Source organism: Vidua chalybeata, chromosome 1 (assembly GCF_026979565.1).
Source record: "Vidua chalybeata isolate OUT-0048 chromosome 1, bVidCha1 merged haplotype, whole genome shotgun sequence".
Lineage (NCBI taxonomy): Eukaryota > Metazoa > Chordata > Aves > Passeriformes > Viduidae > Vidua > Vidua chalybeata.
The window spans coordinates 6,109,583-6,124,838 of record NC_071530.1 but is presented as its reverse complement, the minus strand read 5'-3'; the positions used below and the strand labels follow the sequence as shown (position 1 = coordinate 6,124,838).

The window sequence follows — 15,256 nt, the reverse complement described above, 5'->3', positions numbered from 1 at the left end:
GAATGGTGGAGATGAAGAAGAAAGGCTTAGCAGGCCTTCATATTGCTGAAGGTTTATTTTTATCCAAGTTTAGAGCTGAGGAGCTGTGACTGGTTCTTCTGTCTTTCCTTCCCACTTGAATCAGCCTTAACATGATGGAAGCAAACAGGCTCCAGTCGTGGCTTCCTGAGCAGGTGTCCTTGCCCTGGCATAAGTCTTGAGCATGGGCTGATTGTGTGAGCTTTTGAGGAATGATGCTTCAACCAGGGCTCCTCTGAACTGTAACCAAGAGATCTGGAGAGAAATGAGACTTTATTTCCTGGCTAGAGTTACATCTGCAGCTCAGAATTACCAATACCCTGTGGTGTGACAAGTTCAGGCCTTATTGTTGCCTGCAGTCCTTCATTCCATGGGTTCCTGAGTGCTTGGCTGGGGCTTGGGACAGCTGCTTGTTTTCCCGAGCAGTGATGAAGGATTTCTTTTCCCTTTGTGTTTTATGGATGCTTTGATGCTCCTCAGGTCCTGTCTGACGTGTTCAACGTGCCCGTGTTCACCATCGACACGGCCAACTCTGCCTGTCTGGGGAGTGCTTACAGAGCAATCCATGGTAAGGTGTTGGGATCTGAGATATTTAGATGCTCCTGAGATTGTAGAAAGTCCCTGTCTTTCAGCCCCGCTGCCAAAGAAGGAGTTGCAATTCATCTGTGTTGGTTTTCAAGGTTTATTCTTATCTAAAATATTTTCTCTGACCTGCAGCAGGTCTGTCCTGCAGGGCAGCGTGCGGGGCTCTGCCCCTCAGTGGGATGTTACAAACATTCTAGACTAGAAACTACATGTGCTATATTTACAATAACATGCCAATATCTATCACCCATGTTGAACAGTGTGTCCCCAGCCTAAACCAACAGAAAAATGCCAACAGCACAGTGAGACATGAAGGGCATGAAGAAGAAGAAAAAGGACAAGGCATGCCCAATTTTCCTCCATCTTGCCCCCTTTGAACCCCTTATGTAGAATCCTAAAATTCTACTTTTGCACCCGTGCCACACTAATTACTACTTATATCAAACACTCAGAGCTTGTAATTCATCCTGTAAGATTGAAAACTCTTTTCCATGGACAGAGATCAGAGACAGTGTCTCTCGGGGCTCTGTACAGGGGGGCTCCTGACCCCCTGCCAGGGTCCCAGACCTTCCAGGGCAGCCACAGGGATGCCCTGAATTCCCACAGTAAGGCTGCCAGGAGATGCTTGTGAGCAGTCAGGGAATTTAATTTCACTTGGTTAATACTTGGGATTAATGTACTGGGCATGAGGGGGGAGTAAAGCTGTGCACATCTGACTGGAGATCACACAGGTCAAAGAGGGATTTTTTGCTCTTAGTACACTTGGATTAGGCCAGAGAATATAATTTACATTGTAATTCCAAGCCTGGTGGCTGCTTCTCAACCAAGGGATGGGGTTTGGGAAGCGCTGGTACTGTCCAGGGAAGGTCTAGGACCTTCACATGTTGAGTTACTGCCTCCATGGAAGAATACAGCCAACTGAAGGTGCTGGTGCAGCCTGCTGCCCAGTTTGTGGGCTGGGCTGTAAACTGGGTTGCTGAAATGACCAAACCAAACAAAAGGTTGATCCCAGCAAAGAAGATCAATGAGGGCAGGGACAAGACCTATAATACTGCTGGCGAATATTAAACCTATATTTATCTTCCAGCTTTTAAACATCAAGTTGAAAGATATGCAAGGTGTCCTGGGCTCCATGCAGGTTCTCTTGTAAAAGCATGAATCTTGGGTTCACCAGTCATCTTGCTCACTGTACTACATCACTCACTGTAACATAACAGTCCAAGCCCCAGGATTTACATGTTAATTAACTCATATCTATTAATGCATGTGGGTGTGTGTTAAGGGTGGGCCATCAGCTATTTAAGACTTGAATCCCAACCATGAGTTTTTATCCATGTATTTTAAAATGGTTTCTAATATCTTACAACTGAACAATTCAAGGAGTGTGGAAGTCCTTGTTTAGGTCAACTTCAGTTAGCCTCAGTATTTTTAATTTGAATCTTTAGGATTTGGGCCTTAAGACATGGGTAACTTTTCTACAAGTTCATGTAAGACCGTGGGATTGCAACAAACATGGAAAAGATAGCACCAGCCATCAGAAGAAATCAGCCAAGTTTTAATTTTAGAAGCAAATTCTGCTGTCACATTATAGCATCTAAAGACTACACGATCTCTTGCATTTGAAAACAGCACAGAAAATTGTACAACCAAAACCTGAATTGGTGTGTTTAATGCACACAGCATTCTTTCCTCTTTATTTCCAGAAAAGGCACAAGGGTTCTGTCAAGCCAAGTAGGCTTTTGCAGGACAGTGTGAACACTTGGATTATCTTATATTTGAAGCCATTTTTGCACCATGTGGGTCGAGTTTCCAAATTCTTTTTCTTTATACTCAAACTTTGCCTTCTGCTTCAGAAGCCTCCCAGCACCTAATGCTGCAGGCAAACTCCTTGTCCTTGAATGCATGTGAAACGTGGAGCCACCATTAAAGTTTGTGCAGATATTTTGTGTGTGTGGGAGATGTGTATTCCCTCTGCCAGCTTGGCATATGAGATGTGGAGGCTTGGCTGACAGAGCGTTTGAGCGAGGATTTCGGATGCTGTGCTGATGGAGGGACTCCTGGGCTCACGTCCTCTGCCAGCCAAGCCCCGGGGGGTTTGCTGTGTGTGTTCCTAAATGGCATTTTTGATTGATGCTTTCAGCTGCCTCACTCTTGGCCAGGCAAAGGAATTGAGAAAAACTGAGGACTTGCTAATATAAATGAAGTACTGATGGCAAGGGCTCTTTAATAATATTACAATGTGCACCTGGGGTGTTTCACAGTTAGCCTGGGGTTCTTAGCAGGTGTGCAGGGAGCTCCTGAAATGCTGTGATTTGCTCACAAAGCAAAATGCTGTGGTAGCAGAACTCCCCTATTATTCTTCTTCCTTACATATAAATATATTTAATAATTTGTAGCATATTTTCTTGAAAGTGTTTTCATTTCTCTTCATTTTTGTTTAGTCACATTTTGTCCTTGAATCCCTTGCTCCCACGTATTTTCACTGGTGTTTACTGTTGTAACCATAAATAATTACTGATATTGTTGAGTAGCATTTCTGCTGCTTACCTGTTCCCCAGGGTACGAATTGAGTGATTGGCAAAAACTCAATCACAGAGTCCCCACTTCCCAGGCTAACTCATAGGAATGTAAAATCTTCTGCCATTTATCCTTCAATCCTGAATGCTGACCTGACCAAGGAAGATCAATATAATGTATTAATTTGCCAGGGAGTCAAGGCACATCCCTCATGGTGTTTTTTCGCATTGATCAGGATTGCGATTCTCATTGCAGGGCTTGTAGCTGAGAGGAATGTGTCCTTGGCTGATGTTGTGAAATTAGCACCGGAGCCCAGATTGGCTGTTACACCCACCCCAGGGGCTGAGGAGGTGAGCAAGTTTGGCAATACCTTTTTCCTTTTCATTTCCTGTCTTCTTCAAAATGTAGTGGTTTGCTAATTCTTCTGGTAGAATAGATTAGTTTAGGAAACACTTGGTTATATGATTCTTATTCCTTGCTGTAAAGACAGATTTGATTTTGAGAGGTATTTGGTGTTGTAATGATGCAATAATCTGATCCCACCATCCAGGTCTGTGAGAATAAATTTTCCTAACAAGGTGTGACCAAACAGCAAAATATCTTCCTTAAGGGACAGAAAAAGTTATAAAATAGATTGAATTTAGATACAGGTCAGTCAGGTTGTAACTGATAATCTTAACAAAATAACCTGGACTAGTTTGCAGCAAAGCAGCATGGAAAAAAGGGTGGTGATTGTGCCTTCTGGCTTCTTGGAAAACATCTCCAAAAATCCTTCCTGTCTGTAAACAGTGGTCAGCAATTGTATATAATCACTGGTAGCTCCTGCTTGGAAACCATGGCAGCTGGGAGGATTCAGCAGGCACAGATCTTTGGTTCTGTGCCCATCCTGTCAATTTCGGCACGTCTGAAGGTGAGGCTTGTGCTTTATGGCCCACGTAGGCAAAGCAGAAGAGATAGTCATTGTTGGTAACTATGTGATTCCAGCCCTTGTAAAACCAAGGAAGGAATCATTCTCTCAGGCTCTCCAGTGCAGCCCTGCACGTCTCACTCCCAGGCAAAAGCTTTAGTTTATGACAGCTTTTGAAATATAATGCACAGTAATAAATAAACAATACAATATAGCAAGATTCCTGGAGAACACATGTTTAAATAACAAAGGTGAATCTCACCAAGGTCTTCAGCTGTGCAAAAGCTTCTTTTACATCAGCACAGCCTTACTCCACCATTTACGAGATTTGGAAGTGGCCTAACTACAGGCAACAAGGTTTTAAAGCTTTTATTTAAACTGGGAAATTAATGATCTGCCAAAACTACTAACTCCCAGCTACATGTGCAGAAGAGCACCAGATATCATGATGAGTAATAATAGAAATGATCATGCTGCATTGTGCCTGCCAGCGTATTATTTAATTATTAACTGAGATGGAGGAGCTCAGTAATCGAATAGAAGTCCCCTTCAGAAATATTAAGACATTGAATAATTTAAACTTGATTGATCTGATCTCATTTACTCAACCTTCCCCCCTCATTTTAAAAGATAAAATAATTAACAGCAGTGTGGCCTGTGCCACGTGTGTTGCAGCTGAAGCTCTCAGCAGGGAACACACCACAGGAGCAGCTCCCTGGTGTCTGATTCAACCTCACGTGGCTGCCCTGTTCCCCCCCAAAATGCTGTGTGCTGAAAAGCTGCCAGCCTGGCTGGGGTGGAGGTGGGGAGTGCTCAGAGACCTGCTTTTGACCCCTGGGTGCTGCTTCAGCTATAAAACTCAAGGGCAGAGAATACAGCTGTCACTCACAGGGGCCTTGCAAGCACCTTGTACCCCTGCAGGGGCCAAGCAAACCTGACTGGAGAGATCACTGGGGAATGCAGCTACCTCTTTCTATTTTGCTCTCTGCATAAAATGGCCTGGAAGCTAAAAGAGTTAATTATCTCCTTCTCAATACTTTCCTTTTCCACATGGTTAGACCTGGCTCTCCTTGCACATCTTTTTTATTGGTTTTAAATGATGTACAGTAGTGAATTGTTGCCCCAGTAGATAGGAATGAATGACAGAGAGGCAGTGGCCAAACAGCATGGGAAGGAATAACCATTCCTGCTCTTTAGCTTAGCTTTCCAGCTTCATTTCATTAAAATCAGCTTCTTGCAATTACATATTCCACACCATTTCTTTTTTCTTCCTGCCTTATAATTTCGCAGTTGATGGTGGATTCCCTGGCTAGTTTCATGGCTGTGAAACTGCAGAAAGCCAGAGGGCCTGTCAGTAATACAGTGTGCTAGCATGAACACTGCAGTAAAAATTCATAATGCAACGAGTCAGTTTGATTCTGTTTCATACAGAGCTGCATCTCCCTGTCCATCCAATTTCATTCTGTTGAGGTTAGAGCCTTTCACTTAAATGATAGTTCTTTTTATAAACTTCAAAGTCATCCCGAGGTTAAGTCCTGTCTTGCTGAGGAGCTCTTCTGAAAGAGTCTGGCTCACCAATGTGAAATTCCCCCAACCACTTCTTTACATTTTTTGGACAGCTACAGCTAGATCTTGGCAGGGTGGAGAAAAAACAGGTCATAACACAGCAATCTGCTCTGGTTTCATCCTTTCTTCCTGGTATAGGTTGGAGACAATGTGTTAGATCATTGGAGAGAGGAAAACCTCCTGTAGACAGAGGTCAGATGGGACAGTTTGATGTAGCTTCTCCTTCCTTGCCAAGGCCTATGCCCACAGCAGGGGTTTCCAGGAACCAAAAATGCAAAAAGCATTTCTTTGATTTCTGAGGGACCATTTGTGATAATGAATGTGATTTTAAAAAGCAAGGGCAGGGCACACAAAGCAGCTCTTCTTGTTCAATTAAACTGATGGGCAGGTAAAATGGAATAAAGTCACAAGATGGGGAACACAGAGCTTGTGGTGGGCGATGAATCAGTAGTTAGTGGAAACTGAAGTCTCAAAAGTTCCAACTTGCCTGGCAACAATGTGACTTTGTCCTGCAGCAGACCATGGTGCCTTGAAGAGACCATTTCAAAGAGGATGAATCCTTCTCTGTGGGTATGACCCCAAGTCTCTTAGCTGAACCTGATTTCCCAGTATTTTTGTAGGATAGGGGTATTAATCTGAGCTTGTTTCTAATTCTGTCAATACCCAAACAGGTCATGAGGTGTCTGGGGGGAAGCACTGTGGTGGTAGTCTTTGGTCACTCACTCAACCAGACTAGCTCAAGTCAGTAATCTGGGGGTTAATCTGATGAATCCTTCTTCCTTTTTTTTTTTTTCAGAATAGCAAAAATTAAAGAGTCATTTCACCTCTTTGGGGCCTCCTCTCTTCCCTGAGGAAAATGATTAATAAGAACCACTAAGCATGACAAAAATAACCAGGAGATTCTAGAGCAATAAATAGATGTTAACAGACAGAAATAATCTGTTATTTTAGCATTAGAATTCAGATCTATTTTTGTAATCTATTAAAACAGGGATGGTTGGCTAGTTGGTTAATTAAGCAAAAATAAAACACGAGAGAGAACATGATTGTCTGGGAGTTGGTCACTTGTGTTTATACAAGCTGTGTGACAGAGTGCCAGATTGGTTGTGATATTGTCCTGTGGGGTTTTGTAGGGAGAAGGCATAGAGCAGCTCACTACCTCTGGATGTGTGATTTTTGATTGCATTAATGACTCTGCTGAGATGTATTAATCTTGCAAAAATTCAGGAAGGGAAAACGTAAACCTAACCAGTTTTCTTGACTTTGGTGAATTGCCTTGTAAGTGGGTGGATTTATAGAAATGACCCTATTACCCAGGAAGGTTATAATGACCTATTTATTGATTTAAAATAATTATATTTTGTTGAGTTAGATTTTGGAGGGGGGCAGTTTTTTCTAGAATTGGTTTAGATTGGTTATTTAGTGCAAAGTAGGTAATAATAATACAACCACAAAAATATAATAGGTATTGATAGAAGTTTGATTAAGCTGATTTGTGTAGCCAATAATTTTTTTTAAACTGATTAAGATAGGCTTGCAGAATGGAGATCTGAAGTAAAGAATGTAATTGTTTCAGGTGTGGTTCCTTGGAGAAGTCTTGAGAGTATTTCAGAACACTGTTTTATTGTTTCTGCTTTATGAGTATTCTTTCTCTGTTAAGAACAGTGAACAACTGCTATGATTTGAAAAATAAAACAACCCTTGATTTCTTAAGTAAATCTCTATGAGTAATTTGACTTTGCTTTTAAAAAAAGGGAATCTATCAAAAGTAGCAAGTGTTTGTGAGAGACTGATTCATTTTAATCTATTCAGGGTAGATTAAATGTACTGAGATCGATAGATTAAAATTAGATAATCATCAGCATCATCTTTGTGATTTGTAAATTTTGAATTGCTCCAGTGATTGGCTAACAGAGCATTGCAAGAGATAGGAGGATCCATGTGGATTGTCACTTGTAGTAATAATTTGTAGCTGCTTTTGCTCTTAGAAGGTGGCAGGGACAATCTAAACAGTAAAAGCCCAGCTGAGTGCATAGGCTGGTAATGTGGTGAGATGTAGTAACAGGATGACACATTTGATTTGTTCTAGAGAACAAAGGTAGCATTGTACAATTGCATTTTTCAGAGAGGACAACTTAAATTATTCCCTGTTATAATGTATCATTATAATCATTAGCATTTTCTTTAGTTGTGGGACTGTCAGAATGTGACCAAATTGTCCCAGGAGAGAAGTTTAGGGTTTGTAAATGAAACAGTCAGAGGACTGTCAATGTTGTGGAGTAGGCTATAAAGATAAGCTGGAAAAAGGACCATAATTAAGCAAGGACAATTAAATTATGGACAATAATGAGGTTTGTGTTGTGATACATGTAATTACTTTTATTAAATATCATGGTTTGATAGATTAGGTTTGAGGCTATGACAGAGAGGGGATTTATGTCCTTGGGTTTTCATGCATTATTGAGAGTCCTTTATTCCCTTTGGACCTCAATTATAAAAATACATCTATATAATTGCCTCAGGAAAGAGACTCCCAGAATTGCACAGGAGGAGTTGCCCAAGGTTCTGTGGAGGCACTTCAGTCATGACAGATGTAGAGAATCACCTTCCACAGACACACCAGAGTGCACACGCAGGCCATGCTCTGGGTTGGTGCTGTTTGGCTTTTCTTCTCTGTGTTTCATGGGAGCTGCGCTGCCCCAGCCCCAAACCTCAGCTGGCATGAAAAATACTGCTTGTGAAAAGCCTGTGGTACTGCTGCACTTATCAGCTATGATGTACTGGTGGTATTTCAGCCAAATTCCCTGAGGAGGAGGAATTTAAGGCTTTGCTTATCCCTCTGAGCTGTGCAGCTTTTTACCCCAAAGAACAGGAATAGAGTACAGGAAATATTCTTAACTATTTATTTGCATTTTTTTTTGTCCATGTGGTCCATAGTGCAGGATTCATTTAGACTAATGGCCAAGAAGCTTATTGCAAATGCCTGAATTCTCTCAATTAGCAAACTAAGTGCTTAAGTCCAATAAACAGGAAAAGAAACTGTGTCAGTAAATGTGGTTGTTCATTTATTTTGACACATTTTAATTTAGAGTGATGTATTAACAATACTTCCCAGCCTTCTGGTAAATGCATTGTGTGTATTTTGTAAAAATACTGGTGGGCAAATAATATGGGGCCTGCTTTCTCAGTGCCTGAGCTCACTTACCAATGCAGCTTTGCTGTGCTGAATCTTTGCTGAGCAGCACTTAGCACTTATCAAATTTACAGAATAGTGAAGTAAGAAATAGCCAGTCTTCATTACAGATGCTTCAGTGAATAGAGGAGCTGGTTTTGTTTGAAATACTGATACTCCCACTATATCCATAGTTGCCTGCTCAATGTTTTGTTTACTCTGATGTGCATATTTACCAGAAATGGGAGCAATATTTTCATGTTCTTTGGGAACATGAAAAGAATATATATATGTAGTTCTCTGAGCCCTCCAGGCCCTCATGTAGTTAGTTAAAAATACCATGCTGAGTAATGTGACATTTCATAATAGTGGGGCATTTTATTTCCTAACCCCATAAATCTGCATAAACCTCCAGGATCTCAGTATCACTGTCCTGTGGAGAAGAGGAGCTGGGGCACACACATGCTAAATGCCTGACCTGAGGTCGCTGAATGAATCTGTTGCAGAGGCAGGAGTGAGTAGGACTCTCTGCTTTAATCAGAGAAAGACACTGGAAGACTCACTGTGAGTTGGCTTTAAAAACCATTTTCTGATGTCTTGGCTAATGAACAGTGTCTCTTTCCACTTGCTGTGGATGCTCCTTCTCTTCTACCCCTTCGTATACTTAATCTGTTATAGAAATGTAGAAATGAAACTTTAATTTCTATAACATCTGGTTTGTAAAAAGGAAGGAGTTGGTCAAAACTAGATCCATCTGCAGAATGTGTCCATTAAGTCACTTCCACCTGCTATTGTGGAAGGTGGAAATGGGAATGAAGAGATAAATCCAATTTTCACTGTCTATCTTAAACTATCATTCAGCAGAAGGGAAACATAAAAACTGGGTATTTTGCCATCATTTGAAAGAGAAAACAAAAACCCACCATTTTTTATTTCCTAGATGAGAAAACTCTGTGATTTCCTTTTTTTTTTTCTTTTTTTTTTTTTTTTTAATCTGGGAAAATGTGGCTGTTACAGACACTGAGGCTACTGCAAGACTGTACAGAGACCTGCCCAAGAAGAAGCTGCTCTCCTACTACATCCCCATAGTTTACACCTGAAACATTTTTTCCTCCTGAATTTTCCATGCATGTACACACACTGTTGTTGGCTGTCCTGAAAAGGACATTGAAATGCTAGATCTCTCTTACTGATGAGAGCAGTAATTCAGTTTGCTGGTTATGATTCATTATGGCTCTATAACCTCTCTGAACCTGGAGCCAGGAGTGAGGCTGCCCTGATTATGAGTCAGTGCAGAGGGCTCTTAGACCAGAGTGGCAGCCTCTAGGATTCACTGTGGCAGGGATATGACCTTATGGCATCCACCCAGGGACTGCTCAAGCCTGTACCAGACCCTGCACTGGCTCCTGGCATTCCCTTCTTTGTGCTGGAGCCAGCAAATGTGCAAAGCTGTCCTGGTATGGCTTGTCACAGCACTGATTTTATTAGAGGGACAGTTAACACCAGAGGGAGGAGATAAGGAGAAAGGTGCATCTCTAAGATCTAGAAGTACAGTTTTTGGTTGGAGCCAGAGCAGAGATTTATTCAGGGTTTCTCATATCATGGATCTCACCCATATCTGAATGTGCTGGATGTGTCTGAGTCTGGGGTTTTGAACACATTTGAGTCTTGATTCTTCTTTTTATGGTTGTAACAATACTGTACCTAAAAACTCCTGGAAAATTCTAGCTAGGAAAATACAAACAAGCTACTCAGATACTTGGTGTAGCTCTGGATAGAAGCTGGGTCTGCATTTGTCCCTGTGGGCCTGGGGAGCAAGGAACATGGCCATGGGGCAGACTGTGGATGGGCAAGGTTGTGGCTGTGAAAGGTGTGTATTAGAGAAGCAGCTCAAACAGGTACAGGAGTCTGAGAGGGAGTGTGAAGTGCATTTTAGAAGGCCCTGGCCAGCACATTGGCCAAGGAGGACCTATCTGACTGTGCTGGAGGGTGCAGTGGGGTGATTAGTGAGGCTGAGGAGGAGGGGACAGGCAGTGATCCATCCTGGGGCAGTGGAGGGAGGCAAGGACAGGAGTTCTGCCTGGGTGATTAGCACAGCTATTACTGAGGGGGCATGTCACACTGGGAGAGGTGACTTTAGCTGAGCTGCTTCTGCTGGAAGTAATGACTTCTGCTTATAGCAAGAACCCAGTCACAATAAGAACAACCTGTGCGTGTCATAAAATTAAGCTGTAAAGGTGATGGTAAAAAGAACTGTGACATTTAAAGAGGGAAAACTCTGCAGCACTTTCATGGACAAATTAGGGAAAAACCAGCCCAAACCTGTGAAGATGCTGCATTTTTCATGTCTGAAAATACTTTTTAACTGCAGTGTAATTTAAAAATCTAATTTTTCAACGAGATGTATTTATTTCTTTTTCCTTTTTAGCTCTATCGTCCACTTCTGAAAAGATATGCTGAGCTTGAACAGAAGGTTATCTACAACCCAGCCTCTTCTTGTCTTGTGAAATAGAAGCAAATAAAATTTATATGTTGTCTGAGCGGACTCCCAAGGAGAAGATCAGAAGAGATTTGCTCAGAATTTACTGGAGCTGTTTAAATCATTTTGTTCCTCTTTGTAGACAAATAATTTTTAAATGTCTGTGTTTGAGTGTGTTGGTGGGGAAAAAATTACATTGTGATTGAAAACCTGATTAAAAAAGCATCATATTGCTCTGTGTGGTTGTGGCCTCAATTTTTCTTAGGTACTTTTCAGACTGTGCTTGCTGTTTCGGAAGAGCTGGATAACAAAGTCAAGTTCCTTGTGTATGTGAGTCACTCTACCCACCTCTGTCAGCTTTGATTCCATGTGTTTGGCATGCCAGCCTCTGCATACCTGTCTAGCAAAGTTATCTTAATTCCTCAGTTTCTCTTGCTTAAATGTTTTGAGACTATCTTTCTGTTCATCTGTAACTCGGAGATGTTTACATCTTTGCCTACACAGAAAGCATAAGCACACTGATTTAATCTCATCTTTCTTTAATATGTGGAGGAGGCTGATTAAAGTCTTTAAAGACTCCCTGGGATCCTCTGAGAAGGGAAATTCTTGTCACATGATACTATAGAAAGCGTGTTGCGTGATAACACATGATATGGCAGGGGTTTATAGATTGTGGAGAGATGTGATACAGACACCACTGTGCAATGTTTGACTTGACAACAGTTTTGTAAAAAAGAAAATAAGAGACCAAACATGGGAAGATTCATACACCTCCTTTCTGCTTCAGGAAGCAGAGTCAGTCCATCTGCACACCAGCTTGGGGTTACTCTCTCTCTTTCTCCTCTTTGTCATGGCAGTGAAATTCTGTGTTATGCTCTGCTCTTGACAGGGCAGGAAGATAATTTTTTTTTCTTACACTCCCAATATCCCATTTCTTTCTTGGAGATCTTGAATAGAACAGCTTGATTGTCTTGCTCTGTTGCTACTGTTTCACTTCAAATGTTTTAGTCCAGATTAAGTAGCTTCTAGCTGAGAAAATCTTAGAAAATGTGAGCCAGGAGATCTTTCTGCAAAGATGTGTGCAAGTTGCAGAATTTGAATGAACTTCCCTGTGCAAGTGGGAACGCTTTATTGCATTCTGTGGAGCTGGTATCTTTCCCTTAGGATAAAATTTCTCTTGGGAATAAAGAAGATTGTTTAATGAAAGTGACTGAAGCCTTTCTTCCCTTCCTGTAGAAGCTGTAATGTGTCTTGGGAATAAGCCAGGGAATTGTAGAGAGTAGAGGATCTCTTTATTGACTGGGAGCTGGATTGTGCCCCTGCTGGAGCTGATGACTCAAATTCATATTCTTCACATTATGGAGGCATAGGAGCACTCTCCCTGTCCCTGCTACATCCTGTTGAGAGTGGGAACCCCTTGCCATGACTCACCTCTGAAGTGGCCAGGGAATACTCACAATCCTCCTTTGGTCTCTCTTTTATATTTAATTGCTCCACTTTTGAGTACAAACAGTACCTTTTTTTTTTTCACGACTGAATAATCACAACTTCTCCTGCTATTAGCATGATTACTCAGGAAGGTCAAGAATTACATTTCTGAGTTGCTAAAGCAGGCTTCTTTTAAGCAATTGCTTTAAAAGGTGGCATTAGAAATACACATCTATCTCTTTTATGTGCTTATTAATCTGGGTCCAAAGGTACAGTGCTAAAACATATAATACTTCTTGCAGGCCTCCACTGTCAGCAGTTGCTTTGTCATTGAGCAAGGCTGTAGAGAAATGCAGAAGGATTAATTAATGCAAGTTAAACAATGCCTGCTAGCTTAAGCAGCATTGCCATCATCATTAGCCTGAAGTTCTGCCAGGTTACTGGTTGGTTTGATGTCAAAGTTAACCACACAGGGAAGGCGTTTGGAGAGGTCACAACCAAAGAATGGGTCAGGTTGGAAGGGGCCACAGGGCTCATCTGGTCCCACCTCCCTGCTCCAAGAGGGTTAACCCAGAGCACACAGCACAGGATTGCGTCCAGATGGCTCTGGAATATCTCCAGTGAGGGAGACTCTACACCCTCTCTGAGTGATCTGTTCCAGTGCTTGCCCAGTAAAGAGTTTCTTCCTCATGTTCAGGTGGAATTTTCTGGGCATCAGTTTCTGCTCGTTCCTCTTGTCCCATTGCTGGGTGCCACCGAGGAGAGCCTGGTCTATGTCAAGGCTGAACAGCCCCAGCTCCTCACCCTTTCCTCATAAGAGAGATTCTCCAGACCCTTGATGACCAAAGGGAAGTCTTCCTCCTAATATTCATTTACCCTGGTCTCCTGGGTCAGAGATTCCTGATGTCTGGTCTTGTTGGTGAAGACTGATGAAAGGAAGGCATTCAGTAACTCTGCCTTCTCTACATCTTTCAGCTTTGTGCAGTTTTGGTGACAATTTCTTGAGTAGCTCATTAGTTTTGTCACGGTGAGATGATTATTGTCTCTTGTAGCTTTCTGGCTTTATTTGCTTGTGAAATGGGAGGCTCAAGATCTGTTTCTTACTCAGTTGAGGAAGATTAAAGCTCACATTTCCCAGCTCATAGCACATTGTGGAACATTTCTAGTTAATATCTTGGCTCCTAGCAAAGTATTATGTGGTGCTAGTAGGATATTGTCTGGATGATTTAACTACTTTCTGGGCCTGAGCTCTTCTCTGGATAGGGAGAGGAGAAACTTCCTTGTCTGCTGGGCTGGGGCTCTCTGACATGTCCCACATTAGCACTAAAGCACTGTGTCCTCAGGGCAGCTGGTGTGTGTTTGCTGCAGGAGTCCCTGAGAAAAGACTCGAATGCAGGGCTCTGAAGAGTGAGCCACCACTGAATTATAGTATTGCTGTGGTGATGGGTTTATTAGGGCTGGCCTCTGAGGAGCAGTGTCTGGAGTACAAGAATTTATAGACAAGCTCTTTTTTTTTCTAGCTCACCCAAGTTGCACATGTTCACTGACTAGTGTCTGATAGAATAAGACTCAATAAATCTCTCCCTTGAAAGGTCCTTTGAAGAAATTCTGCTATAAGACTTCTACTACTCTTTTATTTTTGTCCTTCTAGGAAAGCACAATAGCTCACCAAGGAAACACAGGTTCTTGCTCTCACATCCCTTTAAAAAAGTGATGGAAGCATGTGGTGCCCTTTGGTTTCCAAAACCATGTGGGCTTTTTGCCAGCTTCTCTACCTTATGGTACTCTGGTTGTCTGGAGCAGAGGTGGTGTTATGGTATCAGCTGGCCTCAATGATCTTGGAGCTGTTTTCCAACCTCAGTGATTCTGTGACTTAATCAACAGCTTAGCAAGAGAAATCTAAAGGCAAGGCAACAGCTTCTACCTCTAAATATTTGATAGAGGTTGATTCCCTCCCTCCTCCACAGGGGACCTTACTGTTCTTCAAGGTGAGCAACATGGCAAGCCCATCTTGCCTAGATGAAAGTTCAGCTTCTGTGTTTAAATATCTGATGAACTATTCCCAGTCTAGAATAACTTGATGGAAAATTGATCTCACCTCCTGTAGAAAAAAACAAACCCTTGATTGCCACAAAAAGATTGTTCACTGCTGTCTTGCCTGCAGCTCCTATCCACGCAGGCAAAGCTACTCTAGGTTGGAGGTGGGTCATGGAGTTACATGGAGAAATCCAAGCACCTTTCCTAGCTCGATGGCCCTGTGCTCTTGCCAGTCAATCAGAGCTTCACTGGATTCACCCACAAGCTCTTGCTGTACAACAACCCAAAGACAAACAGTTTTCTTTGCAGCCTGAAGTCTTTAAAGTCTTTTGTGATGCAGCTGGAGACAAACAGGGAAAGATGTTTGCTTTTTCTTAAGGGATCAGTCTGAGAGAGTTGGAGCTCTGATTGAATAAGTAATGTACTGAAAAAAAAAAATCTATGCTGTGTCGGTGCTTTAATAAGTAATTGAGCTGAATACTGCCGTGTGTGATCCCAGGGGGACCTTTTTGTTTTTCAGCTTGCTTTTCCTTTGGAGTTGAGCTAC

At 42.0% G+C, this 15,256-nt stretch overlaps 1 protein-coding gene across 6 annotated transcripts in view; it reads left to right on the top strand.

Annotated features, from left to right (window-relative positions):
* Positions 1-11,477, top strand: part of XYLB (xylulokinase) — an 84,385-nt gene extending 72,908 nt beyond the window's left edge. For 3 of the 6 annotated variants that reach the window (XM_053959984.1, XM_053959997.1, XM_053960006.1), the window contains 3 exons: positions 499-586; positions 3,376-3,470; positions 11,194-11,477. In XM_053959984.1, coding sequence (XP_053815959.1) covers positions 499-586; positions 3,376-3,470; positions 11,194-11,277 — 267 coding nt within the window. In that variant the 3' untranslated portion in view covers positions 11,278-11,477. Of the gene's footprint in view, positions 1-498; positions 587-3,375; positions 3,471-9,180; positions 9,330-11,193 lie in introns of those variants that run through there. The other 3 variants (XR_008434140.1, XM_053959986.1, XM_053960015.1) reach the window with 3 other exon arrangements.
* Positions 11,478-15,256: the final 3,779 nt, after the last annotated feature.